The sequence below is a fragment of the Ahaetulla prasina genome, chromosome 5 (assembly GCF_028640845.1).
Source record: "Ahaetulla prasina isolate Xishuangbanna chromosome 5, ASM2864084v1, whole genome shotgun sequence".
NCBI classification, from domain to species: Eukaryota; Metazoa; Chordata; class Lepidosauria; order Squamata; family Colubridae; genus Ahaetulla; species Ahaetulla prasina.
In genome coordinates, this window is record NC_080543.1 from 24698459 (window position 1) to 24725832 (window position 27374).

Below are 27374 nucleotides of genomic sequence, written 5' to 3' on the forward strand. Positions count from 1 at the left end.
TTAAAAATAATTTATTAAGTTTATTGCATGTGTACAAACAGATCTTTTAGATTTTTATGCAAACAAGACAACATCTAGAAAATGTAACAAAGAAATGTTGATAAATATTAAGATACAGCAAAACATAAACATTCAGGGATGAGTGTCCATGATAACATCACCATTCTTATTTTTAACTCTTAGTCTACCAGATGCATACTGAGTCTCTTGATGTCCATCAGCATAAACGGTTTTGATTGTGCCATCAGGATACTCACGTCTTTTGAAATCAGCAGTATGCACTTCTTGCTGACCATTGCTAAACTCTATAATCTTACTTCCATCTCTGAATTAAAATACAAAAAAATACCAATAACTTGTCTTATTAAATTCTGCAGAAAATAAAAATTAGGAACTGGAAAAAAAAAGAATATGATTTTAGCCCAGTTACTGTTTGAGTTCAATTGTTACATAAGATAATTTTCTATAAAATGTCCATACCTCAAATACTCTATGTTTCTGGTATTGATAATCTTCCTGCTGTATATTTTGCTTTTCCCTTTTCTCATTTTGCCAATTATGTGTCTATTATGCTCAGTTGTAATGACTAGAAATCAGCCTCATTTTTTGGGAGGATAAATTTAGAATAAGTAGTAGTTCTGGCCCGTAACTCTTCCTCACCCTTTTTACTCTTCAATATGGACAAATGGCCATGGACTCAAAACAAATGGGCATCTGAAAGACTACCAGTAGAATTTGATTGATTATTTTTCCCACCCAGCACCTACCCTGGGTTGCTCCCAAAACCAGACTTAGTGATTACCCCCCCCCCCCACACATATGCTTGCAATTGAATTTAGATCAAACTTTCTCTAAAATTACATTTTATCAGGGTAAAAACCTTACTGTTGCATGTGGATAATAGTGCCATCAGGAAAAATGTTTACTTCTCGCCCATCTGTAAATACATTCTTAATGGTTTGATCAGGGAATATAATTTCTTTTTTTCCATCTGGAAAATGCTTTTCTGCAATAATATATTCATACATCAGATTTCTTTTACATTGTATGTACAAAACAAATGGCATTTGTGATAACTGCATGCAAGCACTCCCTCAGCTTACCTATCTGTCCATTTGAGAAATGGAGAACCTCTAAACCTGTAGGATAGGTGGTATGTGTAGTTTTTGCATCAGCATAATAGTATATCTGTTGAGAAAAGTTTTAAAGTTAATGTTAATGCTAGTGCATAGTTCTGATTATGTAAGACTGCCATATAATTGATAGATACATACAACTCTCTGATCGTCCAGAACTTGTTTTACATCCCCATTAAAAAAGGTTACAGTTGTAGTCTTTCCATCGCAGCTTACTTCTTTCCTTGTGCCATTAGGGAAGATAATAAGATGGCAACCATTTTTTAACACTTTTTCAACCTAAAAGGAAACAAGTAAAAAGTTTCACTACTAATAATTCTAATCTGGGAAAGTTTAAATGAAGCGCCGTATAGCTTTACTTTTCTAAAGTCACACAATATTCAAACTACTGAATAATCCCAACATTTAAAAACAAAGAAGGTAATCTGATTAGGATCAGGTTTCCGCCCTAATTCCAAAAAAATCACAGATAAGATTTGCAACATAAAGTATTACTATCCTGACCCGTCCAGTCTGGGTTCACTCCTAGGCCATGAGTCAAAAACAGCACTGGTTGGTCTCGTGGATCATCTACAGTGGAAGATGGATGGGTGTGGTGTTTGTATCTTTATCTTCCTAGATCTCTTGGCAGCACTCAAAGCAATTCTGGTGCACTTTTGGACCATCTATGAGGATTACGAATCAAGAGTACTGTTTTACAATGGTTCTGCTCTTTCCTGAGTAGGCAATTCCAGTTGATACTAATGGAGGAAATGGATGTATCGGTGTCAAGGTCCCCAAGCTCTCTTTTCTTCAATGACGTGAATTTGTTGAGAGATCTTGTCCATAGATTTGGGGTTGAGATATCAGTTTGCTTATGATAACTAGCTATATATCTCCAAACTGGAGATACAGTGCAAATTTTGAACCAAATCCTGTAGAACTGCAATAGGAAAGAGTGAAGGAGGTGATGAAGTATAAGAAGCAAGATGAAGTTCCCATCTGCACAGACTCTTCCTAGATGAGATGGTCTCCTCCCTGAAGTATGGAATTTGGGAGTGCTTCTGTACTCATGGCAGCTGCTCAAACAAGAAATGATGGCTATGGCAAGAATAGCCTAAAGCTGGTTTGGCAGTTGTGGCCATTCTTGAAATAGGAAATCTATTATTTTTATATTATTATAATATATATATTATTATAATAATTATAATATTTAATAATATATTTAATAATATTTATTATTATTTTTATAATAATTATAAATTATAAATTTATAATATAAAATTTATATTATATATAATATATAATATATATAATATATAATATATATATATATAATATATAATTAATAATAAATTTATTATATTAATAATATTTAATAATATAATATTAATTATAATAATATTAATTATAATTATTATTATATATATATATATTATAATATATGTCATCTCTTGAAATGGAACATACTTATAAATCTTCACATTTACTTGTTTATTGTAGGTATTTGGATGCTGCCTATTCCACAGGATCAAGGGGGTTTACAATAAAGTATACAAGTATAACGTTTTTGATTCAGTTGTTTAATTGGGTTCTCTTTATCTAGTTTTAGGGCTTGTGTGGAGAGCAGATCACATCTTGGGTTACCTTTTTTGACCCTTTTAATTTTCAGTATTTCTGAACACATGAAAAGATTCATAATATTTTCCAAGTAGAATGTAGCCCACCTTATATATTACCCCTGTCATGGATATATAGCAAAAACATAAGTGCTTACACATTTCAATCCTTATGATTTATGTATCCTTATGAGTTATATTGATATTATTTCCTGATTGCTTCTTTGTGACTATCATTAAATGTTGTACTTTATAATTCTTGACGAATATATCTTTTCTTTTATGTACATTGAGAGCATATGAACCAAGACAAATTCCTTGTGTGTCCAATCACACTTGGCCAATAAAAAATTCTATTCTATTCTATTCTATTCTATTCTATTCTATTCTATTCTATTCTATTCTATTCTATTCTATTCTATATCTTAAGAACAACAATGAGCTAAATTGCAAATGTTCAACATTCAGTCCTGCATCTGTTCATTGTAAAATTATATTAGGGCCAAATATGAGCAGGTTCCATGTACTTGGCATTGTATGGGAATAGCTTCAAAGATTGGGGAAATGGCAATTTGTTTTATTCTGTTCAAGATAGCTCAAACTTAAATTTCATGTTGTGAAAATTTTCAAGACTGAGTAGAACATATAAACAAACTAGTACACTTTGAACCAATATAAAAACCTGCTTTGTGTCCTTTCTCAGTTTGAATTTCAAAAATTCAAGATAATGTAGCACACTTTTAGACTGGATCTAAAAGACCTACAAGATTAGCATTCTTTATAGGTCCAAATACAGAACAAGGAAATGTTCCCACTGTTCTTCCCATTGCTCCTTAGCGGTGCATCCTGTTATAGCAAATGAGAGAGGAACTTACTTTTCCATCAGGATGACTGGCTTCTCTCTCAACTTCTTCTTCGCTTTCTGAAGAATCAAAAGTTACTGCTAATGATGATTCGATAGTTCCATCAGCAGGAAAATTCTAAAATGGCAAAAGTAATAGTAACTTCCTAAAGAGACAAACTATATTGCTGTGGATTTTGTACAGATTATACCTCATGATATTGAGAATGTTCTTTAGATTGATAAGCAATTCTGCATTTCATGGAGCTATAGAAATTGACACTCAAGAAAATTGTGCTTTCAAAGAGACCTCATTTTCCAAAGAAAACAGGGTTCCATATAATGAAAATCAAACCTCAGAAGAATTTCTTGCATCTGAGATTCTGCCTATTCATATTCTAAGAATAAAAAACTAGGGTTTTCTAAAGTACATCTTTATTCATCATGTAAGTATCCATCCAATATTTCTCTTAACACCTTTTACAAATTTCATCATGGTTAAAAGATGCATATAATGGGAATAAAGATATATTTTGTTTAAACCATTAAATGATAACTGCCATAGTTGTAATAGTCATTCTATGGTCAATTTTAGGTATCAAATATGCCCGCTTTCAACAAAAATGAACTTACTGCCATAAATATTTTGAAGGAATCTTCAGGTGTTATTACCTTTTTGTCCAAATCGGCTCCATATTTTGCTGGTTTTGCTGGTTCACATTTTGGTGACAAGCTTCCTATTTCAAATACAGATTCATTAATAAATAAGAATATAAACCTTGCAAAATCTTATCAATGACATTAATCCACTTGCACAGAACAATAGTAAACACTGATGATTGATATGGCTGAACATATTTAAAATCAAATATTTTTTAAAAAAAGATTGTTTTAGCCAAGGAAAGAAAACACCTTGCAGCTTCATACACTCATACAGCCAAACATAAATCCATTCTAACACATTATGAAGGGATAATAAACTGCCACTTCTGGCTACTATATCAAATTTTTAATCAAACAGTTTACCTTCTGATGGCAAATCACTTTTGACATTTATTTTACTGCTCTTTTCTACTTGATTCATTGAACACCCACTGTGAGACTTTGGCAATGCTGCCGGCAAATGCTAGAAAGACAAAAAAAAAGGGGGGGGAGGCAGATTTCTTCTTCAAATGTCTATTATTCCAAAAGTTAAGATTTCTCAAGAAACAAATTACATATTTTTTTAAATTCACAAACCAACAAAATATGGCAAATATTAATATAATAAGTATACAGATATTAATTTATATACTTCACAAAAGCAATCAAGGAATTAAATTTTATAGAAATATACAATAATAAAAACTTTAGAAATTATTTTAAAAAGCTGCAATTTCTGTTCTGTATTTCTGTGCTTCAGTTCTGCTCTTCCTGCATGCTTCTCCACGGTCAAGGTGATCACCAAAACTGCTAATATTTCTAGCTGTTTACACAGAACACTGAAAGGCAGTTTATATTGTACTACAACAAAAACAACATTGGATTTTTAAAAAATCTCCCAAAACCTGGCAATGTGTAGCAATACAGATCATTAGAGGCTGAACAAATATCCTGGAAGCAAAGCCATATTTTTAAAGACTTGTGGTACATTTATAGGATGAGAGCCTGCAACTCTCTAGGAAAATGCTATTCCAGAGGATGGGTAATATATAAGAGATGACACACTACTGGAGTCCTGAATACTTTTTTCTGTAAGTTGATACATGCAGTGGAACTCCAAATAAATTCTTTCAGGTCTGGAAAACGTTGCATGCCATGGGAGCTGCTTTTGAAGCAGTGAAAAAATTTTCTGTCTCTAGTTTTCTGAAAACATTTTTTTTCCAAAAAAAAGAAACTCACTGTAGATTCATGCTTGTCTGAGTAACCAGAATTACTATTTTTCTTTTTCTTTGTGGGGGCTTCTTTTCTCTTCCAGGCCTCCAAACGGAATCTTTCCATAATTTTGATTTCTTCTCTCAGTTGTGTATTCTCCTTCGTTAAGGCTTCAATCTGATCCCTCAGCCGAGTATGAGTTGCTGACCATTTTGTTTCTCTCTTTTTTACATCTTCCTGCAACGTTGCTATTTGTTGCTTCAAAGACTTAAGAAAAAAAGACAGATGAACATCTTTCCGCAGCAGAAAATCAAAACGATATTAGAATTACATTTATCCATTTCAGATACGATTAATGTACGTTTCCCCAAGACTCATTTTTATACTTTTGTGCTTGCTTTTCATTAATCCGTGTTCCTCACTTTTAACACATAAATGGATTTCCCCCCCCCTCCACAGATTGTGAGAATGAAGAGAGAAAATTGCAGAAAGGATATATTGGGAGGCGCTCACAGCAAGGCCTATTGGACTAGAAGAGCACTTCAACTGGGGAATAAACTGGAAAGCATAATTGTGCAAGAGATACAATCACTTCTATAAGCAACAAATTGAAGCAATCTTTAAAAGTGGTAATTTTTACTTTGCTGTTTGATGCTAAACCACTGTCTTCCATCTCCCAAGGCAAGTGCTGGTGTTGAAACAACTTATAATGCTTCAGTTGCCGTCTCAGTGATAAGACAACCAGGGAGTGGCATTTGCCAACTTCCTGTTAGCCAGCTGCTGTTAGCAGAGCTCCTCAGCTCCAACACCAAGAACTGCCTGCCATGGTCATTTAATTTGTGGACACTGGTTTCTGCAGGGTATCTATCTGCATCATGTCTTCACAAAGTACTATTTATATGCCCTCCTTAATATTTGTGGGCATGCCAGTTTTCTGGTATTAAATGGGTTCAAGGATCTTTTTCAAGATCAACACACCTGTTTTGAAAAAAAAAAAATTACCAGAGATATGCTATTGATTCTCCCCTAAGTAATGCCTAGTCGGTTTTTACCTATTTTTGCAAACAAGAGATTCAGTCTGGCCAAGCTTCCTAAGTTTCATTATTCTGTTATATTTCAGTAATATTATATATGTGTGTGTGTATGTGTGTGATCATTCAGTAAACACTACAAAGGATTTTTACAGGGATTAAAATAAGTTGAACATAATTGAAACAATAAGACCTTTGTAATAATGTAAAAATTAATTCAATTTGTTAAATCTAGAGTCTACAGAAACACACTTCTTCATCTTTTCATTTTTAGACTATAAACATTTCAAAAAATGGTAACACATATCTGGAATCCATTCTTTAACATCCAAAATATGGTTGTTTCTTCCATCTACATAAAATGGTTCTTTTTGCTGAACTGTACTGTTTTGTTACTGAAGGTGGGGCAACATACTGTTTTGCACGTGCCCTGAAATACCTCCATGAGGTATGGCTAACTCATTGCCAATGTTACTGCTCCTTTCCAGCCTTCATTGTGAAATGGGAGCTGGATGAAAGTCAGTGCCAATTTTCCCCTTTGGCCCAAGTGAAAAGAACACAAACTGATGTCCAAACAGCTCTACGGGCAGCAGATTCAGGATGAAATGAGGGCTCTCTGGACAGCCCAGGCAAACTGTTATCTGGTGTATATTTTGACACTGCCTGTTTTTCAGAAAACTGGTAAACCAATCTGACTGGTTGTTATTAATGTCCCTATACCAGCAACTCTTCCTCTAGGCAACTTGAAATGTGCCATCCTTTTAGGTACACATCCATACGAATGAAGCCTCTCACACCACGGTTTGATATAACTGCTAGTGGTTTTTTTCTGCCAGTTAGTGACACTGGCCAGAAGAAGAAATAAAGATGGGAGAATTGGCCAATTACTATCCTTAAATTTTTCTGTAGTAACATTGTTCCTATCACCCATCTCTTTCCACTTATGACTGTATGACTGTAACTTTGTTGCTTGTATCCTTACAATTTATAGTTTCCTAATATGATTTGATTGTTTATTTGTACCCTATGACTATCATTAAGTGTTGTACCTTATGATTCTTGATGAATGTGTCTTTTCTTTTTATGTACACTGAGAGCATATGCACCAAAGACAAATTCCTTGTGTGTCCAATCACACTTGGCCAATAAAGAATTCTATTCTATTCTATTCTATTGTCAGAACTACTTGCAGCCCTCATTACTGAGGCAGATTAAAGGAGAGCTATCAGAACAGGACAAGTTATGCCACCTGCTTCTCTGTTGATTCAAGGACTGGAGAAATGCACAGTAGCATGGCTGAGAGGAAGGTCCCACAACCATCCATGATTGTGATAATTATTGAATGCAGGGATTTTAGCTGTAATTAGGATGTACTCTGTTTCTAAAGGCTAAGAAGAAACAGTTCAACATTACATAGCAGTAGTTTCATAGCCAAGCTTATTGAACAAGACAGTTTGGTCTAGAGGTTAAGGCACCAGGCTACAATGCAGGAGATTGTGAGTTCAAGTCCTGCCTTAACCATGAGGGCCAGCTAGATGACTTTGGGCCAGTTATTCTCTTAGCCCAACCCATTTCACTGGGTTTTTGTTGTAGGGAAAATAAAAGGAGAAAGGTGGGTTAAATGTATTTGCCCCATTGAGTTATTTATAAAAAAAAATAAAGGTAGGAAATAGAAAGATAGATAAATGTTTTCTCCTAAAACCACCAGTTGGAATAGAACATATAGGAGTATAACTGAATCTAGTGCAAACCACATTGCCTATTCTTTTCATTAGCAAACTACTTGTTTCACAGGAAAAAGTTAAGAACAGAGAAATGAGAGAAATCTTTTCAACTCTCGATGCAGTGTTCTGGTCACCATGATGTAAAAAAATGAATCTCTTTGGTATTATGGTCATATTTGTTCTTCTTGTGAAAAAAATGTCACTTCTCCCCCAAACTTTATCTGATGCTTTAATTTCTGTGGTTAGGCTGAAGCACCCATTATTAGATTGATCAGTTATGTTGCATTCATACCTGAATTTCATCACGTTCTTTTTTATCTGGAATGGCTCTAGCTGCCTGTGCATACTTCTCAAAAACTTTGCGTTCTTTCTGCAATTTTCTTGCTTCTTCTTTTTTAAGTTCTTCTATTTGAGCAAGCTCTTGTGTTTTATGGTGTTCAAAGTCAGATTTTTCTTTCCTGAAAGTTTATAAAACAAAAATTACAAAGTATTTATCACACAAAAATCAGATATCACAATGTATCTTGGAAACATTGGTCCATATTTTTTTAAAAAGGATGTGCACTGAAGCTGAACTCCTCAAAAATTTTTAGAAAATCCTTTTCATTAATTTATAATAGTAGGCTTGAGATATTTTCAAAAATCTGTCCATAGATTGTTGGTGGAAAAATAAACAAAATAGAATTTATATTTGTAATTCTCCCTGCTAAATCAACAATTGTTCAAAGTAAAAATTCTTAGCTGATCATTGGATACTAATGTATGATCAATTACTTTTCATTTTTTTTGAAAAAGGCCCTTATAACATTTGAATATTAAATTCATACATTAATTATATTATTAATTGTATTATTTTTAAATCTAGAAAAAGTTACATACTTTGACAAGATATGGAAACAATGACTGAATTTTGACATATAGTGCTTCAGGACATCAAATAAAAAAACAGCCCTTCCTGTTAATGTATTTGGAGTAAATGGGGGAGCCCAAAGTCTCTTGTACAAAAGAAGCATAATTGAATAATCTCTGCATAGAGATGGAATAAAGGAAGGAAAGACTATAGGGAGAAACATCATTTAGATCATTTAGTCTGTAGAGACAGAACTTGGATTACTTTATATTTTCCAGGGCAGTTTCATGCTCTTCTCTAAGTTTTGATAGGGATGCATTTTCAGTCCTGAACCTTTCAATTTCCATTTCCAATTCAACAAGCTTCTCTTTCAAGAGCTGTGAACGCACACTCTCCCCTAAATGGGAACAAATTATACAACATTTAAATATGTATCAAATCTCATCTACTCATCTCATCTTAAAATGGGATCAATACCTAGGGCTTTGCTGAGGATTTTATGAGGTAAGTGGAGTTTTTTAAAAAAAATTATTTAAAAACCATTCTCTAGTTGTAGCTATTAAAATTCACAGAACTGTAAAGTTGGAAGAGGTTCTAACAGGTCATCAAGTCCATGCCCCTATGCACTGCAGGACTCACTACCTCAGCTTCACTAGATCATTATCCAGCCTCTGAAAATCTCCAGTGAAGAGGGGCTTTGCAATAACCTATTCCAGGGGTCTGCAAACTTGGCTCTTTTAAGACTTGTGGACTTCAACTCCCAGAGTTTCAGTCCACAAGTCTTAAAAGAGCCAAGTTTGCAGACCCCTGACCTATTCCACTGATTGACAGCTACTACTGATATGTTTCTCCTAATGTCCAATGTGGAACTGGCCTTTTCAAGATCCATCTCATTAATTCTACTCTTACCTTCTGGAGAGACGAAATAAGTCTGAACAATGTAACCATAATTCAGATATCGGAAGACAGTTGTTCTCTTCCCTCTCAATTTTCTCTTCTTTGTATACCACTTTTGTTTGCTATTTATATTGGTAACTGCTTCTCTCTCTGAGTCTAAGAATTGACCTCTTATAGAAAATAACATGAAAATATAAAATGCTTCCAACAAATCATGTCATTCACAAATCAACAACTTGTTCAAAAACTAATGACACTCAACACATAAGAGACAATAATCATAATGATACATTTCAATCTGGAATTTTTCTGCACCATTGAGAATTTGGTCCCGAAGCCATAAAGGACAGACACAAATATCTATTTACTACTAAAATTCCCATAACCTTATCATTTATCACTTGTTGCTTGTATGTACACTGAGAGTTTATGCACCAAAGACAAATTATTTATATATCCGATCACGCTTGGCCAATAAAGAGTTCTATTCTATTCTTTTAACTGGACAAAGTGATATATCACTTTTTGTACCAGGATACTAATGAGCTGAATTACAGTGTGTCCGAAGTCCAGGAACCATGGCTTCCATGGAATTGAAATTGGGCAGATTTCATAAAACATATTATGACATATTACCATGAAATAGTTTGTGACATAACAGAAAATGTCATAATACATTTACTGTGCTGATCTTTGACTGCACTATACGGTTCATCATGAGCTATTTTCAAGGCAGATACCCCAGCTTTTACAGTGAAGGTAGAACATTTGAAGTTTTCTCATTGAGCAATCTGCTAAGGAAATAACTGAAAGGATGACCTAAGGCTGTGATGGCAAACCTATGGCCCGTGTGCCGGAAGTGGCATGCAAGCCATCTCTCCAAGCACTGCAGCCGTCACCCATTGCTCTTCTGGGTTCCGGTGTGCGCATGCGCAGTGGCCAGCTGGTCTTTGCGCATGCAGCAGCACCGGAACCCAGAAGTGTGCAGCGCACACGCACACATGCGCCGGAACCCAAAGGGCAATGGGCAACAGCTGGTGTGCTCGGAGAGATGGCTCTGTGTGCCATTTCCAGCATAGATAGATTCTATGCCATAGATTCGCCATCACGGCCTTAGGTCATGCTTTCAGTTATGTCCTTAGCAGATTGCTCAATGAGAAAACTTCAAATGTTCTACCTTCACTGTAAAAGTTGGGATACATTCAGAAATGGTCTTCGCATGCGCATGCATGCCAGAAACCAGAAGACCAGGAGCCCGGTGCATTCTGGAAACCGGAAGCTCAGCTTCCCGGTGTGCGGTGTTCCCCTGCGTGCCCTACCGTTTCGGCGCTTGGTGCCGAAAAGGTTTGCCAACACTGACTTAAGGGGTCACAGGTTGTCTAGTTTTAATTAAAACCATTTGTGACAGACTGCAAAATACACATCAAATAGATCCCTAAAGCCTCTATATGTCTTACATAAAAGTGCTGCACAATTTGAAAACCATGATGCTTTATATACGCATTTGGTAATTTCTGGCTCTTACCGTGGTTTACAGTGCTACTTGCCATATAAAAAAAAAATGCATGTATAGGCTATTCTGTATAAAATGATAATAGGGCTCATTCTTACATACAGTAACTGAGTTTTCTCGCTCCCTTACCACTTGATTCTTCCTGAGTCATGTTTGATTTGCTCTCATGTCTTGATTGTGCATCTACCTTCGGTTTAGGTTTTAGGGAAGGAAAGAGTTTTAGCATCAAATCTGATGTAGGAGGCTCAGCTTCCTCATTAACAGTCATATTTTGTTTCAGCAAACCATCTCCTTTTTTCACCATGGCAATCTTCCTCTTTATTACTTTATCAGGAAAAGGTGTCTTAGAACAATCAGGAGTCAGAGGTACTTTAGAAAACATATCTCCATCTGGAATGTGTGTACAGAGATTGCTATTCTCAAAGTCAGTCCATGAGATTTCATCATCAAATTCAAATTTATTTCTGTCACTACAGAACACGCTTGGATATGCCGTATTTCTACATAGCTCATTAGACTGGCCACCGTCCTTTCCCACTGAATCAGGACTCTTAGCGCTCTCTGTGCTCTCCATTTGTTCTTTGCACTCTGAAAATTCAGGACAGTCACTTTGGTTTTTCAAAGTGATCTTATCAGCTCCCTCACTTGCAGGTTTTATGGTAATCTCAAATTCTTCTTCACTTTCAGAAGTCATCTCACTGCTTTCATCAGATTTATCTTCATCTAATTCAATGTTTTTAGAATCTTGAAATTCAGCCGAGGAAGAAGTTTGAAGTGTTTCATAGTCAGCTGAACTTCTATGAACCATGAATGGTTCTGGTACCTGGGAATTATCCTTGTGCCTTTCGTGGTTAGATGCTTGGGAAATCCAATTTTTTCCATTTAGGCTGGCTGCAGCTGCGACATTTAGCACATTCATCTGCTGCTCCTGCAACCTTGATTTAATAGGAGTAGAAGACAGTCTATGCCCTGAGGAAATTTTCTGGCCTTGATCCAAGATCCTTATTATGAGTGAAGAGTTACTGGCAAAAGATACTTCATCAGCAGCCTGCTCTAAAAACAAAAATTCATCCAATTCCTTTTTTTCTTTTTCTTTTTCGGCTTCCCAATTTCCCAACTTCTTTTGGAAAGAAAGTTCAAAAGACAGCTCTTGGTTTCTTTCACATGGATTTATAAAAAATTCAGTTTCTTCTGACGGTGCTTCTTTTCCTGCTGGTAATTTGACATCAATTTCATGCAGCTTTGCAAGTGGCTTTACATTTTCTTCATTCTTTTCTTTTTCTCCATTTACTTCTGATCTTAGAGAATTTCTCAGTACTTCCGGTTTCATTTCATTAGTGTTCTGTTTTGCAGATGAAGAAATACCTTTTACAGTGCAATTTCTGAGTCTTGTTGTCTTTCGAGCAGAAAAAAACACATTCTTTTTTGTTTTAATATTCTGATTTACATGTTTAGGCACAAAGTTGTCAGAAGTTTTATTTGAAGAGGCAGTTTTCCGATGAAGCTGAAGTTTGTCTGCTTTAATTGCATTTTTAATTTCTAAGGGATCAGGCTGTAGAATTGTCTTACTTTCTTTTTGTTTCACTACTTTATATTTGGCATATCTATTTAAGCCTTCACCGCGTTTTAAAAATGGTTGTTTTGAAATTGGTTTCTGGAATGCTGCTTTTTCAGCAACCTAAAAAAAAGTAATTTATATATATGTAAGAAATTATATCAAAATAATCTGTTCAGATTCCAGATTTTCTAAAATCTGTACAAGACCTATATGAAAAAAAAATCTCACATTATGAAACTGGCACATTTTGTATACTGTAACTATTAACCTTGAGATTTCCTTTTTCATTCAACCTCTGTTCTTCCAACCGTATCTGCTCTTCTAGAAATTCTTCAAATGTTTGCTTTCTCTCTTGCATACTAGCAGCAATAGGCCTGTTTCAAGAGAATCAAAACATAGTTATAATTTTGTATATTTTTCTTGTTGTAATTCGTTGATTAAAAGAATTAAAATTGTTAAATCCTGCAGCACTGTAACACTGTCCTAATGCACCCAATACTCATGAATAAAGGCAAATACACAAGTCCCAGGATAATGTTGCAAGATCCTATCTGGATAGAATGTGAAGTTCCCTGACAATGGGCTGCAGTAGGAGTCTGAAAGCTCGGAAGAAACTTCTGGTCCCAGTGACCAATCTAGATTGGATTCTGTACCCAAAGCTATTGCATTTTAATACATTTTCACCTTTTTTCATTCATATGATGCTATTACTTCCCTCTACTACAGATGTACTATTAGTTAAACCTTTCCATCAGAAATAGATTTAACACACCAACTTTGATTGGTAAAATAACTCTGCTCTTTCCTGGACAAATGCAGCCTAATTACAATTGTTCGTGTCCTGGCCACTTCATACTTAGATCGATACCGTATGCCTTATGCTTGGTTTAGAGATTGCAACTGCAAACTGTCGTACTGAGTGGAGCCCTTGACCATATACTACCTATTGAAACAATGAGTTACTTATCCAGAGAATCAATTATGTTGTACAAGGCCATCATTATTGCTCTTTTGATTGTAAATTGCTTTGAAATTCTGAGGCATAAGAAGTGGTATATTAATATATTAAACAATAACTAATAATATTTACCGTATTTTTTGGCATATAAAACGGACCTTTTTACCCACAAAAAGAGGGTGAAAATCTGGGTGCGTTTTATATGCCGAATGTAGCCCCGCCCACCCTTCGGAGGTTGTCGGCCGAAAATCCTATGTGTGGAAAGCGGCTGCTGTTTCGGTATCAACATAGCCGTGGTAAGAGCGCTCTTTGCGAGCCAGGCCGCCCGAATCCTTTTGAAGATGCGGTGACAACGCTTGGCTCTAGGACAGCCGACAGGCCTCCCCTCCAGCTCATTGAGCATGGGAGCACCTAGCGTAGTTACAGCCGCAGCAGGAGCGCTCGCTTTGAGTCAGTCTGCCTCAGCTGCCATTAAGCTTCTCAATATGCCCCGGGTTTTCTTCTTCCCCTTTAGCCACCAAGGAGGAGGAGGGCACGTGGCTCTGCAAATTGCATTGGAGAATCGGCTTCTGCTCCTGGCCTGGGAGACAGATCTGGCCACGAGGAAAGAGAAAGTGAGACTGTGGAAATTGGGAGGAAAAAGATCGTTGCCTCACTGCATGGCGTTTTCCGGCGTTTTTTTCCTCAATTCTCCAAAACAATTTGCAAAGCCGCGCGCCCTCCTCTTCCTTTTCTGCAAAAGGAAGGCCGCTCCTGTTATCAAAATCTGAATGAAAGTGAGGATGCCGCTGATCCTGATGCTGGTAGGCAGAGGCAGAATTCTTTTTTTCTTGTTTTCCTCCCCCAAAATTAAGGTGCGTCTTATACCCGGGTGCATTTTATATGCCAAAAAATACGGTAGATCCTTCTTGCTCTCTTTTTTCCATTGTATTATCTATTTTAATGAAAAAAATGCATTTGGAGACTATTTTTGCCCTGATATTTACTACATTGATAGTTTGAAAATTCAAAAAGGATAGAAGGATTCTGGAGTCCCCTAGGAAATATTCAAAATAGTAGTACTGAGATTTTTAGTAATAGTATTCAATTTCTCCCCAACATTTTTATAGGCTAAATTTTAATAAGATTATCCTTCTGACATTCTGCTTTTTTAAAGTTTTATATTCCTGCAGGTGTCTATGGAAATTCTGAATCGTGGTTGTCCCAAAATTGCTTTTCAAAAGGCAACTGGACTTTCCTATTTTTTTCCTTGAAAATATTTTGCTTCTCATCCAAGAAGCTTTCTCAGTTCTGGCTGAATCGGGGGGGGGGGGGATAGAAAGGTTTACATTCTTAGTAGTCATCTGGTAATTTATTTACCGTATATACTCGAATATAAGCCGATCCGAGTATAAGCCGAGGTCCCCAATTTTACCCCAAAAACTGGGGTAAACTGGGGACTCGAGTATAAGCCGAGGGTGGGAAATGAGGCACCTACCCGTTGGGAAACCCTCCTCCTCAGCTGAGAAGGCTGGCGGCTCCCCCGCCCCGCCCTCTCACTGCACCGGCAGGGCTTCCGTCCGGTAAAATGTGAAAAAAAGAAAAAAAAAACCTCGAGTATAAGCCGTATATACTCGAGTATAAGCCGAGGGGCTTTAAAAAAAAAAAAAAATTGAGTATAAGCCGTATAGACCCGAGTATAAGCCGAGGGGACGTTTTTCAGCACAAAAAATGTGCTGAAAAACTCGGCTTATACTCGAGTATATACGGTATTTTTTTTATTTATTTATTAATTTGTATACTGCCCTTCTCCCGAAGGACTCAGGGCGGTTCACAGCCAATAAAAACCACAATACATATAATACAGGTTAAAAAACAGTATAAAAAACTAATTCAATATATGGCCTAAAAATTTTAAATACGATTAAAAAGCCCATTTAAAAACCCCAATATAAGCATTAGCACTTTGAAGGTTGGTTGTTAGCTCTCTGAGATTTGTGGAAGCCATTTGGGGGTTTATCTGTACCCTCAGGATCACCTGTATCAGAGGGCAAATGTATATGGACCTTCTTGGGACTGCTGAAAGGACTGTGTTGTAGTCAACAATTCTCAGAGAACTAATGACCAACCTTCAGACTGCTAATGACGAGATGACTGCTAAGAAATATAAATCCTTCCATTCCTCAACATTAAGCCAGAACTGAAGAAGCTTCTTGGATGAGAAGTGAAACATTTTCAACGAAAAAACCAAGCAAGTCCAACTGCCTTTTGAAAAGCATCTTTGGGGTTCCTGCAGATGGATCCACTGGAATTTCTTCCAGGCAAATAATTTTGTTACTGCCATTCTTTCAGCTTCAACTAAAATGAATATAATCAAAATTATTAAGCTTAATTGCTTTTACATTTTTTGTCAGCATTTATAATACACTTTTTGTCAGCATTTGTAATACTGCACTTTTACATTTTTTACCTTTCTTCTTCATTAACAGCTTCTGAACACTTCCCTGCAGTCAGATTTTTAGAGGCCTCTGTGTTCCTTTGATCTTCAGAATCACTGTCTCCTTCTATATTTCCTTGTAGGCTTTGTTCTGGAGATTGTTTAGTTCTGCCTTCAAAAGTAAAAATCATGCAAAGCTATTCCCCACTGTCTTTTTATGCACACAAATATTTCTTGTGCAAGCTTTGTCAAGAAAGCAGTGAGGTTGCCCTTCTAGCCAAGATCTTGATTTTTCTCTCTTCTAGCTTTTGTTAAAATTTACTTTATTTTCCTCAGAAAAGAAATCTAACCACAGAAACAAGGTGAGGGACATATGACTTAGCAATAGATAATAAAATATTCATTGAAACAATATCAGAGGGTAAATGACAGGATTTAAAATTTTAAAATATCATAACAGAATTTATTTAAAAGATTGAAAAACAAATTGAGAGCCAGTTTAGTGTAGCAGTTAAGCCATCAGGCTAGAAACTGTCTTAGGCACATAGCCAATTGGATGACCTTGGTCAAGCCAGTTCTGAAAAACCTTGCAAGAAAATTGTGCAGGCTTGTCCAGACAATCCTCAAGAATCTGACATGTCAAAAGAGAGGGGGGAAAAAAAGAAATCAAGACTCTAAAAATATTATTTTCTATAAATCGGGGTAAACAAAAATAATTTGGACTATTAGGTTTTGCAAAAAGAGTAACACTTTCCCAAATTAAATCCAATGTAACTTTTCTAGTATATCCCAGCATCTGCTTTTATACATCATTTTTAATACAAAAAATCTAATAACGGAGGCTCCACATTTTTCCACTATTATGCTATAGCCATACTTGCAGCAACCATCATATATTCAGCAGTTATTTTCAATTGTATGAGTTATCTCACTAAATAAAGACAGTAAACATATCTTGGGAGCAAAACTAAATTTTCCAATACCCATGCTGTTAATCCCTCTAATCATTTCTGTACAGAATCTCTGTATTACCTCACAGGACCACCACACATACATATAGGTACTACTAAGTTTCCAAAAATTATTTGAACCTTTCCTGATTATTTTTAAAACTTCTATTGAGATATAATAATATTAATAGTGTTCTTGGATTTCCGCTGATCTAGAACATAATGTAGAATTCTTCTGTGTCTGTGATATTGATTCTTAAATCTGATTCACAAGTTTCTTTGAGAAATGTCTGAGCATCACTAATAGCATTTTATATAGTTTGGATATTAGACTTTTAGAAGACTCTGAAGGTTCTAACGTAAGATTTTCAAATCTGTTAATGGTCGTGATTCTATCCTATTATAGATTTTATTTTAATAGATCTTCCCCCATTTCATCACTTAGCAGCCAATTAAAGTTTATGCATGACAGTTACTGCTTTAAAATATCTTCTGGAATAACATCATTGTCTCCACACATTACTGGATAGTCCTGCAAGGTTTTTTGGGAAAGTGCCATTTGGGAAAGTGCCTTTTCCATTAATGCCTTAATATGCATTAATGGAAAAGGATCCAGAACTATTTTTTCTCCAATATTCCCAAATCCTCAGAGAACATATATATATATATATATTTGTTTTCTGAGGTTTTCACGGGTGTTTGTATATAGGTCTTTGGTTGTTCGGGTTTTCTCCCGTGTAAAATTGGAAGTGTCTTGGCACAACCAAGCCCCCACCAACACAGGACACACCCCCAGCCAATCAGAGCACAGAAAAACCCCCATCCAATCAGAGCACAGCCAAGCTCCCACCCAATCAGTTCAAACCCCCACTAGCAGTTAAAAGGAAGAAACAGCTGCGATCACACATTGCTCCCAGAAGCACGAAGCTGAAGCCTGAAGATGACGAATGAGACTTCGTCGAAACGTCGCCAAGACACTTCCAATTTTACACGCGAGAAAACCCGAACAACCAAAGACCTATATATATATATATATATATATACAACCTCAGAGGTTTTTTTGAATTTCACCATATTCTTTAAAGGACTTTAAATTTGGTTTACATAAGAACAAAGGAAATTGTCTGCTCCTACAATCTAACAGTGTAACATGAAGACCATGAAAAGAAAAAAAATATACAAGTATATGAGATTCTGTCTCATGGTAAAAACTCTGGATTTTTTAATTGGACCGTTTCTCTCATCTACATTATGAAAGTCAGAAATTAACTTTTGAGTACATAGAATTACTTTACAGACATTCTTTTAAGAAAACCAATTTGTCATTTATGTAAAATAGAAGATCCACTGACTTCCTAAGACACATGTCTGTGAAGATGTGGAAAGCAGGATAGAAGATCAAATCTTCTATATAAATTCTCATGTATTCAACTAATGAGAAAATCAGGCCAAATTATTACCAAGGTAGAGAGAGTAAATGAATTTGGGTTGAAAAAACAATAAAAATAAATAACATTATTTTTTTTTTTTTTGTTTACATTTATACCCCGCCCTTCTCCGAAGACTCAGGGCGGCTTACAGTGTATAAGGCAATAGTCTCATTCTATTTGTATATTTTTACAAAGTCAACTTATTGCCCCCCCAACAATCTGGGTCCTCATTTTACCTACCTTATAAAGGATGGAAGGCTGAGTCAACCTTGGGCCGGGCTCGAACCTGCAATAATTATGAGTAGCCTTGTTTGTCTGTTTTTAGAAAACCCTCCTAAGGATTTGGAATAAATTTCCTTAAAAAGTTAAAATGAATTATTATTGTAAATCTGAACACCTCTGTGGCCCCAAACTCACCATATCTCTCCATCTATCTCCAACCAATATAGAGAAAGATATGGAAGCTATTTCCTTATGCTAAAATTTGTAAAGACTCCAAAATAAAGAAAAGATTCTCACTGATTTGAACTCTCAATGCAAAACCTAGAAAAATTTCCATTTTTTTGCAAGATCGAGGGGAACACTGGTATCTTCCAGTGAGAAAGAAAACCATAATCTCCAATGGTAAACAAATTTCTGTATAATTACATATATTATATCAATAACCCTAGACTGGCCAGTGTTAGACATATATGTATTTTTAGTTAGGATACAGGTTTGCTTTACCTGAAATAGTGTTTTGGTCTTCAAGTTTCAATTCATTGTTCTCTTTCAAAGAAATGTCTAAAGATTGCTTCTTATAAAAAGGGTCTGCAGAACGATTTTTCTTCAATATTTGGTTATTATTGAAATTTTGCAAATAATCTCTTTGGTCCACAGGAGGAGAAACATGAGATGTACTGTCCCAATCAGTGTTGCCTCTACTGGGACATAGTGGAAAATAAGGGACAGGAGACGAACAAACCGATCCAGCATAGTTCTGGGTTCCATCGTCTTTGGTTGCAGGAGAGCCTTTCATTTAAATACAAAATGGCAGATACTAAATTGATTTGTGGGAAACTGGAACATTCACTTTTTCCATTCCTTTCTGCATCTGCTATTTATTATCAAGGAAAGCCTGAAACACTTAATACTTTGCAATTTTACAGATACATATTTTGAACTAACTGTATAATTAGAGAGGGTAGAATAAATCTGAAAATCTTGGGCTGAGAATTTTTTGCGTTTTCATTCACACGTCTTTTACCCTTATTTTTAAAAATATTTTCAAAAATACAAATGTACCATTTTTCTATAGTCAAAACTAATATTGGATCATGTGAATCATATTTATTTCAGATTTCTGAAACAGCTCAGTCATTTATTTGGATTTACAAAAGTTCAGAAGTCTCCGGTTTTTACATCCTACTTGGTGTGTAAATGGGTGTCAAATTTTCCACACCTATTTAAAAAGAAGACCTACAGGTAGTCCTTGACTAATGACTGTTCATGTAAAGTTACAATGGCCTTGGAAAAAGTGACTTATGACCTGTACTTGCACTTACAACTGTTGCACCCACCCTGCGGCTACGTGATTGCAATTGGCTAACATTTATGACAGGCTGCACCTTCCTGCTATCAAGTAATAATCACAATTTGCAATTTTTTTGCTGACAAAAAAACACCCGTTGGGTGACCATTTAACAGTCTTGTGATTCACTTAACAACATGGTTTTCTTAAAAACTTTCATAAAATCAGGTCCAACCCAAGTTACAATCATGACTTACAAAACCCAAGTTACAATCATGACTTACAAAAGACATTCTGCTCCCAATTGTGGTCATAAGTCATAAGTCAAGGGCTACCTACCTTTTTATAAGAAAGGTATGTTTTAATAACATGCATTTTATGCATGAATTACAATCTGAACGTTCAAATTTTTAGAATTTGTTACGTTTAAAATAGGAGGCTATAGGTCTTAATAGTAGCAGCCACAAAATGTCTCTCTAATCAAGGTTTTGGAGAAGTGCCATAGGATGCTTAAGCAGTTATATACTATAATTATATAGTAAAAAGAGAATCAAGTCACATATTTTGTACACTAATAAGGGTGTCTGAAAAAAAGAGGTGTCAACATGCATCTTCTAAAAATCTTTAGCAAGATTCATATATCTCAATTTAGATGGTTAGTGATTAGCTGGGCAGCAAGAAAAGTAGGTATTACTAGCTGTCTCAAAACATATAAAAGTACATGTAAAATGAATGTCTACTAAAGATTCTAAAATTAGATCACTACGCACTCACCAGTGTGTTCTTGCTGATCAGCAACCAGAGAAAATAAGTTTTGTTGCTCTTCCATTAATCTCTGAATTTGCTCCATTTGCTGCCTTCTCAGAAGCTCCTTCTTGTGGTGTTGCAGTTCTTTGAGCTTTTTGAGTATAATTAGGCAGATTTATTATTAGATCTTATGCATTAAACTAATTAGCTAATACAGTTAAGTGAAACGGTTTTCAGAAAGCTAAGAATATACTTTAAAAGCATTTTCTAGCATTGAAGGCTAAGCACAAGTACCACCTGACTCTTGCAAATCGTACAGTAGTTTTGCATTAAAACAGGCAAGAAAATATGGATTTGTTACTGGTTGATAAATACCAGACTGAAATTCAAGTGAAACTATAACATTTCTCCTTAGATTTGGCAAGAATAGAGAAACCATACCACCACATAAAGAAATGGGTTCATGAAAGTTTCCTTGGCAAAAGGACAGAGCTATGTACCCAGTTTTCACAAGGAAGAATATTTTTAATCTGTCTAAAAACATACATAGTCATCTTAGTGTTTTTTACCTGCTCCAGCTTTTGTAAGAGTAATTCAGTGCAGCATCCTTCATCCATATCATCTAATTGATCAGAACCAGGCTTAGTTTCAGGGGTGATCCATTGAGCTGGGACATCTTTAATCATTAATGTTTGCTCCTTGTTAGAAACTGCAGTTGAGAAAAGTGTCTTGAAGGAATCCACTTTTTCCTCATAAGAACTTTTAAGGTCCAGCGTTTGCTCTTTGTGCATAGTGTCTTCACTTGGAGAAATGCTACTTGATCTCTGTACCAAATTAACACCATGACCCGATGAGACACTTCCAGTATTGATTGCTCTGGTGGTTTTCAAACCAGGGAAAGCAGGATTTAGTATGACTCCAGCACGGGCAGCGTTAGACATCCAGTGCGAAATCAAGTTTTCCTCCCAATTCAGATCTGTGGAGGTGGCCATCTGGAAAAATAAAAGAGTCCAACCTTAAATAATCTTATTGCTGGAGAAATTTGAGAAAGCCAATGTCTCACTTTCAGCTCCTGAACAATTGTAAAAAGAAAATAAAAACATATTTCACAAACAGTTAGCACTCGACTTATGATGGCAATTGGGACTGGAATTTCCGTCAAGTGATGGGGATGTAAAGCATGATGGCAATCCCTGTAGTCTCAATTGTCACCCTTAACTAAATCCCACAGTGGTTAGAAAAAGCAATTTCCAGTCAGCTTCCAATAATCAAAATCAGTGGGAAATCTGGCAAGATGTTTCAAGTCCCAGGCCGACAGATATAATACTAATAAATAATATTATTTTTCTGTGTCCAGAGCTCACATGAAACCCAAAGGTGATACGTTTGTGGGCAAATTCTTTGCTGTGTCAGTATTCAGCAAGAAATTATGCAAGTTATGCTTGATCATTCTTGAGGTAGGATGGGGATCTGGTGATTCATCTAAAAGCTGCATGTGGATTCAAGGTAACCTGCTCCATTATATAACCCCTCCCCACAAAAAATCAAAAGAAGCTTGCTAAAGGATCTGGATCATTACCACAACTACTAGAGAAAAAAGATAGGAAAAGACTAGTGTCAACCGGGGCCGGGATAGCTCAGGCAATACAGAAGCCTGTTATTAGAACACAAAGCCTGCAATTACTGCAGGTTCGAGCCCGGCCCAAGGTTGACTCAGTCTTCCACCCTTTATAAGGTAGGTAAAATGAGGACCCAGATTGTTGGGGGGGCAATAAGTTGACTTTGTAAAAAATATACAAATAGAATGAGACTATTGCCTTATACATTGTAAGCCGCCCTGAGTCTTCGGAGAAGGGCGGGGTATAAATGTAAACAAACAAACAAACAAACAAACCCTGAAGTTGGCCAAACTGGGGGCATTTTCTTTTTGTAGTTTTCTCTAGGAAGGTTTTTCTTCTCACTGCTCCAGGGCTGACTCAGCCTGAAACAGAGTGAAGGGGTCAGGGAGGGGAAGAGAGAGATAGCTGGGGTGTTATAGCCTATAAAATTCTTTCCCCTGGGAATCCTGGATGTTGGTGCAGGTGTTCGAAAGGTGGAGACTGAGGTCATTTAGCAACTGGTTTGTACGCTAATTGGACCAAGTGACTGGAGACTGGACACTCTGTGGGGAAGTGACAAAAGTTTTATTTTTAATTGGGTGAAAAACCAGCGGCAACCTAGAGCCAGTTTTCCACCAGGAATGTGCCAATTTGATATGTCCTAATAAAATGTTATTTGAGGAATTCGGCTGTTTCAGAGTTCTTATTGAATTACTTGGAACCTTGACAACTAGTTCATATGCAGCAATTTTTAAATTAAGATGAAGGATGTTATATAAATCCTTATACTGCTAAGGTTGAACTATTTAGAGAATGTTTATTTCCAAATAATTGTCTCCATCATAGATACGCTGATTATCAACACACAATTGTACTTTTTCTGTGTCTTGGCTGATGCTATCGAACAAATTACAATGCATTTGAAGCAAATGTTAATTTATTATAAGAGGAGTTAAAATATATTCATTCACCCAGGCCTTTTAATGCTTTAGTTTAATTGTTTCATAAGCTACTTTCAGCTTTTAGAGGAGAATAGCTTGAATAAAGGCTTCTGCAGGACCTTTCCCCTCATGCTCTTGGTCCCTTCCCACAAATCTTGTCATCTAATGGAAGCTAGAAAGCATGCCAGCAAGGGAGCCCCGGTATTGCAGAGCACTTTGTTCCCAAAGTTCAGCAGGGCTCCACCCATTTATTTATTAAATTTATTCGCTGTCTAACTCGCCATGGGGCTACTGTAGGCTGCTTACAAAATTAAAAACAAAGAAATGAAAAGAATTTTAAAGATAACAGTAGTAAAGGAATAGATCAATAGAATAAACAATGAAAAAGAAAAGACCTGGCTTTTCCCCAAGCGTTGGGAGAAGGCTAGATGATGGCATGTTAACATGGATTAGCACCAGGTTTTGTTGTTTTAATGTTTCATGTTTTAACTGGTTGTGCTTTATAGTTTTAAAAATGATGTTTGATTGGGTACAGGCCAGAGTTGCCTGAAAGGTTACCAGCTATATCAAACAAACAAACAAACAAATAAAATACCCTTCTTGATAGTCCACGAGCCTTAGAAATGACCGTTTTACTATGGTCATCTTCCTCTTGAGTGAATGTTTCACTAAGTACCAATGGAGAAAAGAGTAGTTAAGTCCCAGGGCCTTCCATTATGGATGCCACAGGGTTAATAGATTTGTTCCTCTTATTTTATATTTATAAGAAAGGACTGAGAGAGATCATTTGCTGACAAAAATCAGGTATAATTTGTAAGCTAATAAGAATTTTTCTATGTGAATGAAAGCAGCCATGTAGTGCCTCCTGGTGGTTAGTATACCGGTAATTGAAAATATCATACAGCATATACAGTACACTGATCACCCACAAGGAGATATGGAACTCATGATAAACCCCATATATAGGATATGGACAGGGACAAACACTTAGTCTTAAGGCAGAATTACATTATGCATGAAAGCCTTCTGATACCAAAGGTCATCTTAATTCTGGACAGGCCATTAGCAAAAGTAGATTTGTAACCCACAGTTCTTGCTCAAAAAACAGATACTGTGCAAGGACCTTACACAGACCTTTCTTAAATTAGGACATCCTGCTCAGTGTCCCTCATGCACTCTGATTTGGACTATTGAGTCCACCTGAAGACTAATTCAAAGCTTCAGCTGGTCCAGAAGCAGCAGTGTGGACACCTAAGGGTGCCAGTCAGTTTGACCCATTTAATGCTATTGTATTAATAATAGATGCAATTTGAGGCAAGGATTCTTACCTATAAGACTTGACTATCTTCAGGACCACATATTCCCAGCAGCTTTGCTGTATGTTTTAAAATTGAAAGACAGAGTATTTTCTGGGCCTCTACAGCTAGAAAAAGTCATTTGTAAAGGACTATCAAATAAGGCCTTCTCAGTCGCTGTCCTTACCTTTCTCTTTAAAATTACATCCCACAGAGGTCAGATTAGTTTTCAAAAACCCAAGAGAGTTTGAGCCAATCAAACTTGCTTTTTCAATAAACCTGAAGGTTCAGTGAATCTTCAAGATCTCATGTACTGTATACAAACAGGAGAACTGTTTGCATTTGAACTGGTTGTTACCTAGTACTTGAGATAATTAGATTATATAACTTTTTAAAGTAAGTTTTAGTTCTATTACTTAAGTATGTAAGTCAGAATCATATAAACCACAAAAATTAAACAAATACATAAATACTCATGTACTATTTTTCAGCTTCTTGGACCATATTTGGTCAGACTAATGAAAGACAATTCTGAACTAATTTAGGCTGTTTTCTCTTTTCATGGAAATATAATTTGATAGAAATATAATACAATAATTAAGTGACCAGTGTTTTAAAAATCTATTTATATTTGTGTTTTTTATTTGGATACCAAATTTATTTATTTACAGTATCTTAATGCCACCCAATCTTTCAGTTAACTGGATTAAAATTAAAAATAATAATTTATGAAAAATCTATAAAACATATACCAAAAACATATAAATACAACATGAAACTATGACAATCTCACATTATAGACAAGTAATCCATATTGCTATCCTGTTGGTATAAGACAGAAGTTACTGTTTTTGCATTGCACAATTACCTTGACAGAATTCAACAGAACCTTTTTCCAAATTCTGATTTAGGCAGCTTTCAATAAACTAAAAATATTTTCTGTGTTGGTTCTGATATTTTTTATTTATAAATCTCCAGAGTTTGCAGTGTCTTTCCCCCCTTTTTATTATGTTGTTATAAATCTTCTTTATTGATAGGTATCACTTTAATAGTGATGTTTACATAATTAAAGATAATTAACATTGTACTATTTAGATAGTTTAAGACTAATATTGAGAAAAGAGAAGAAAAAAGTATTCTATTAACATTATTTACAGTTTAGGATGTCAGTGTTACAAGCATAAAATTATTTGCCTTTTTCATCTAAAGTTGAGTAAAGTATTGAAAAAACACTACAACTCATATCAAAGTATTTGTTATATAATGTTTTGATCTTAAACTAATTACTTAACAGTAAAAAACAGTACTATTGTACTATTTTTTTTATTATGTCCCATCAAGTCGACTCCTAGTTTGACATCAAGTTTGACTCCTAGCAACTAGATATTCGTCATCACGACCTATCCTTAACCTACTCTGTCAAGTCTCCCAAATGGTGTATTCATCTACAGTGTAACTGACTCCTTGCTAACAATTATTAATAATAATTGTCAATTGTATAGTGCGTATACGCACAGTACATGTTAATGAAAGGAAAAATAAACCGGGCAGATTTAACAAAAATTAAATATCAAACTAGTAAAAAAAAAGAAAGAGGATTTTTTTAAAAAAAAAATGGATTTCTGACTCCATCATCATCATTATTGTTGTTATTAGTTGCACAGTCATGTCTGACCCTTCGTGACCCCATGGACAACGTTCCTCCAGGCCTTCCTATCCTCTATTATCATCATCATCATCATTTTTCTTCTTCTTCTTCTTCATATTATATTACACATCATCATTATACATCTGATTATTTGCATGTTTTTAACATAGAAAGATAAAGTACAAGTCTCATCCCATGAAGTTCGATATGCGCCCAAATAAACCATAAACCTTTTAAACTCTGATGTCTCCAAGGACAATGGAGTCCCATCTCCAAGAATTCTCCAGATGAGATCTTATTCCCCATACATTTGGATGGCACCATTGCAGCCAGCCGTGCCGAACTGCCGTGCCCTGATCCAGAATCACAGGGATTATGCCAAAGATGCCAATATATTCATTTACCTAGCCTTGGGGGCTTTTTTTGACTTCTTAATTAAAACCTCTACTCCTCTGGTGTGAGAACGAGAAAAGAGAAGGCAGGCAGGAGGCAAACACAAACATGACGGCAGGGCTTATTGCCCAGAGCGGGCCTAAAAGATGGGCTAGAGAGCTAAATAAAAGTGGGCGAATTCGTCGTCAAGACCGTTTCCCTCCAATTCCTGAACACGAATGTATCTCATGAAAGGCAGCGGAAGAAAAAGAGACTACAACGGCCTCTCAATCTCCTCACTCACCTCGCTCGACGTCCAACCTCTTTCCGCAGAAAGCGCCGACAAGTCGAATCCTTTCCAGTACAAACCTACCGCCACCTTCGAAGCGATCAGCGCCACAGGCTGAAGAATAGGGAGCGCAGAGCGTTCTGGGTGTCGTAGTTCGCTGCCGGGAAAGTCACCGTTCTACGTAGCAGGCCGGCTGCGGCGTAACTGACTACGATTCC

The 27374-nt window shown here is 36.0% G+C and overlaps 1 protein-coding gene across 4 annotated transcripts; it reads right to left on the reverse strand.

Annotated features, from left to right (window-relative positions):
- On the reverse strand, positions 1–27276 carry CENPJ (centromere protein J). Of its 4 annotated transcripts, none has more exons than XM_058186314.1 (17): positions 27172–27276; positions 21583–22005; positions 21041–21164; positions 19483–19767; positions 16410–16548; positions 13271–13376; positions 11574–13122; positions 9299–9431; positions 8477–8642; positions 5457–5696; positions 4602–4701; positions 4248–4312; positions 3610–3714; positions 1275–1415; positions 1104–1188; positions 886–1006; positions 1–325 (listed from the first exon to the last, which is right to left on the reverse strand). In XM_058186314.1, the coding sequence occupies exons 2-17, from the start codon at positions 22003–22005 to the stop codon at positions 133–135; spliced, it is 3975 nt and encodes a 1324-aa protein (XP_058042297.1). In that variant the 5' UTR covers positions 27172–27276; the 3' UTR covers positions 1–132. The 4 variants fall into 4 exon arrangements, with proteins under 4 accessions (XP_058042297.1, XP_058042296.1, XP_058042299.1 ...); XM_058186313.1 differs by having other exon boundaries at positions 4209–4312; XM_058186316.1 differs by lacking the exon at positions 19483–19767 and having other exon boundaries at positions 4209–4312.
- Between the last annotated feature and the right edge of the window lie 98 nt (positions 27277–27374).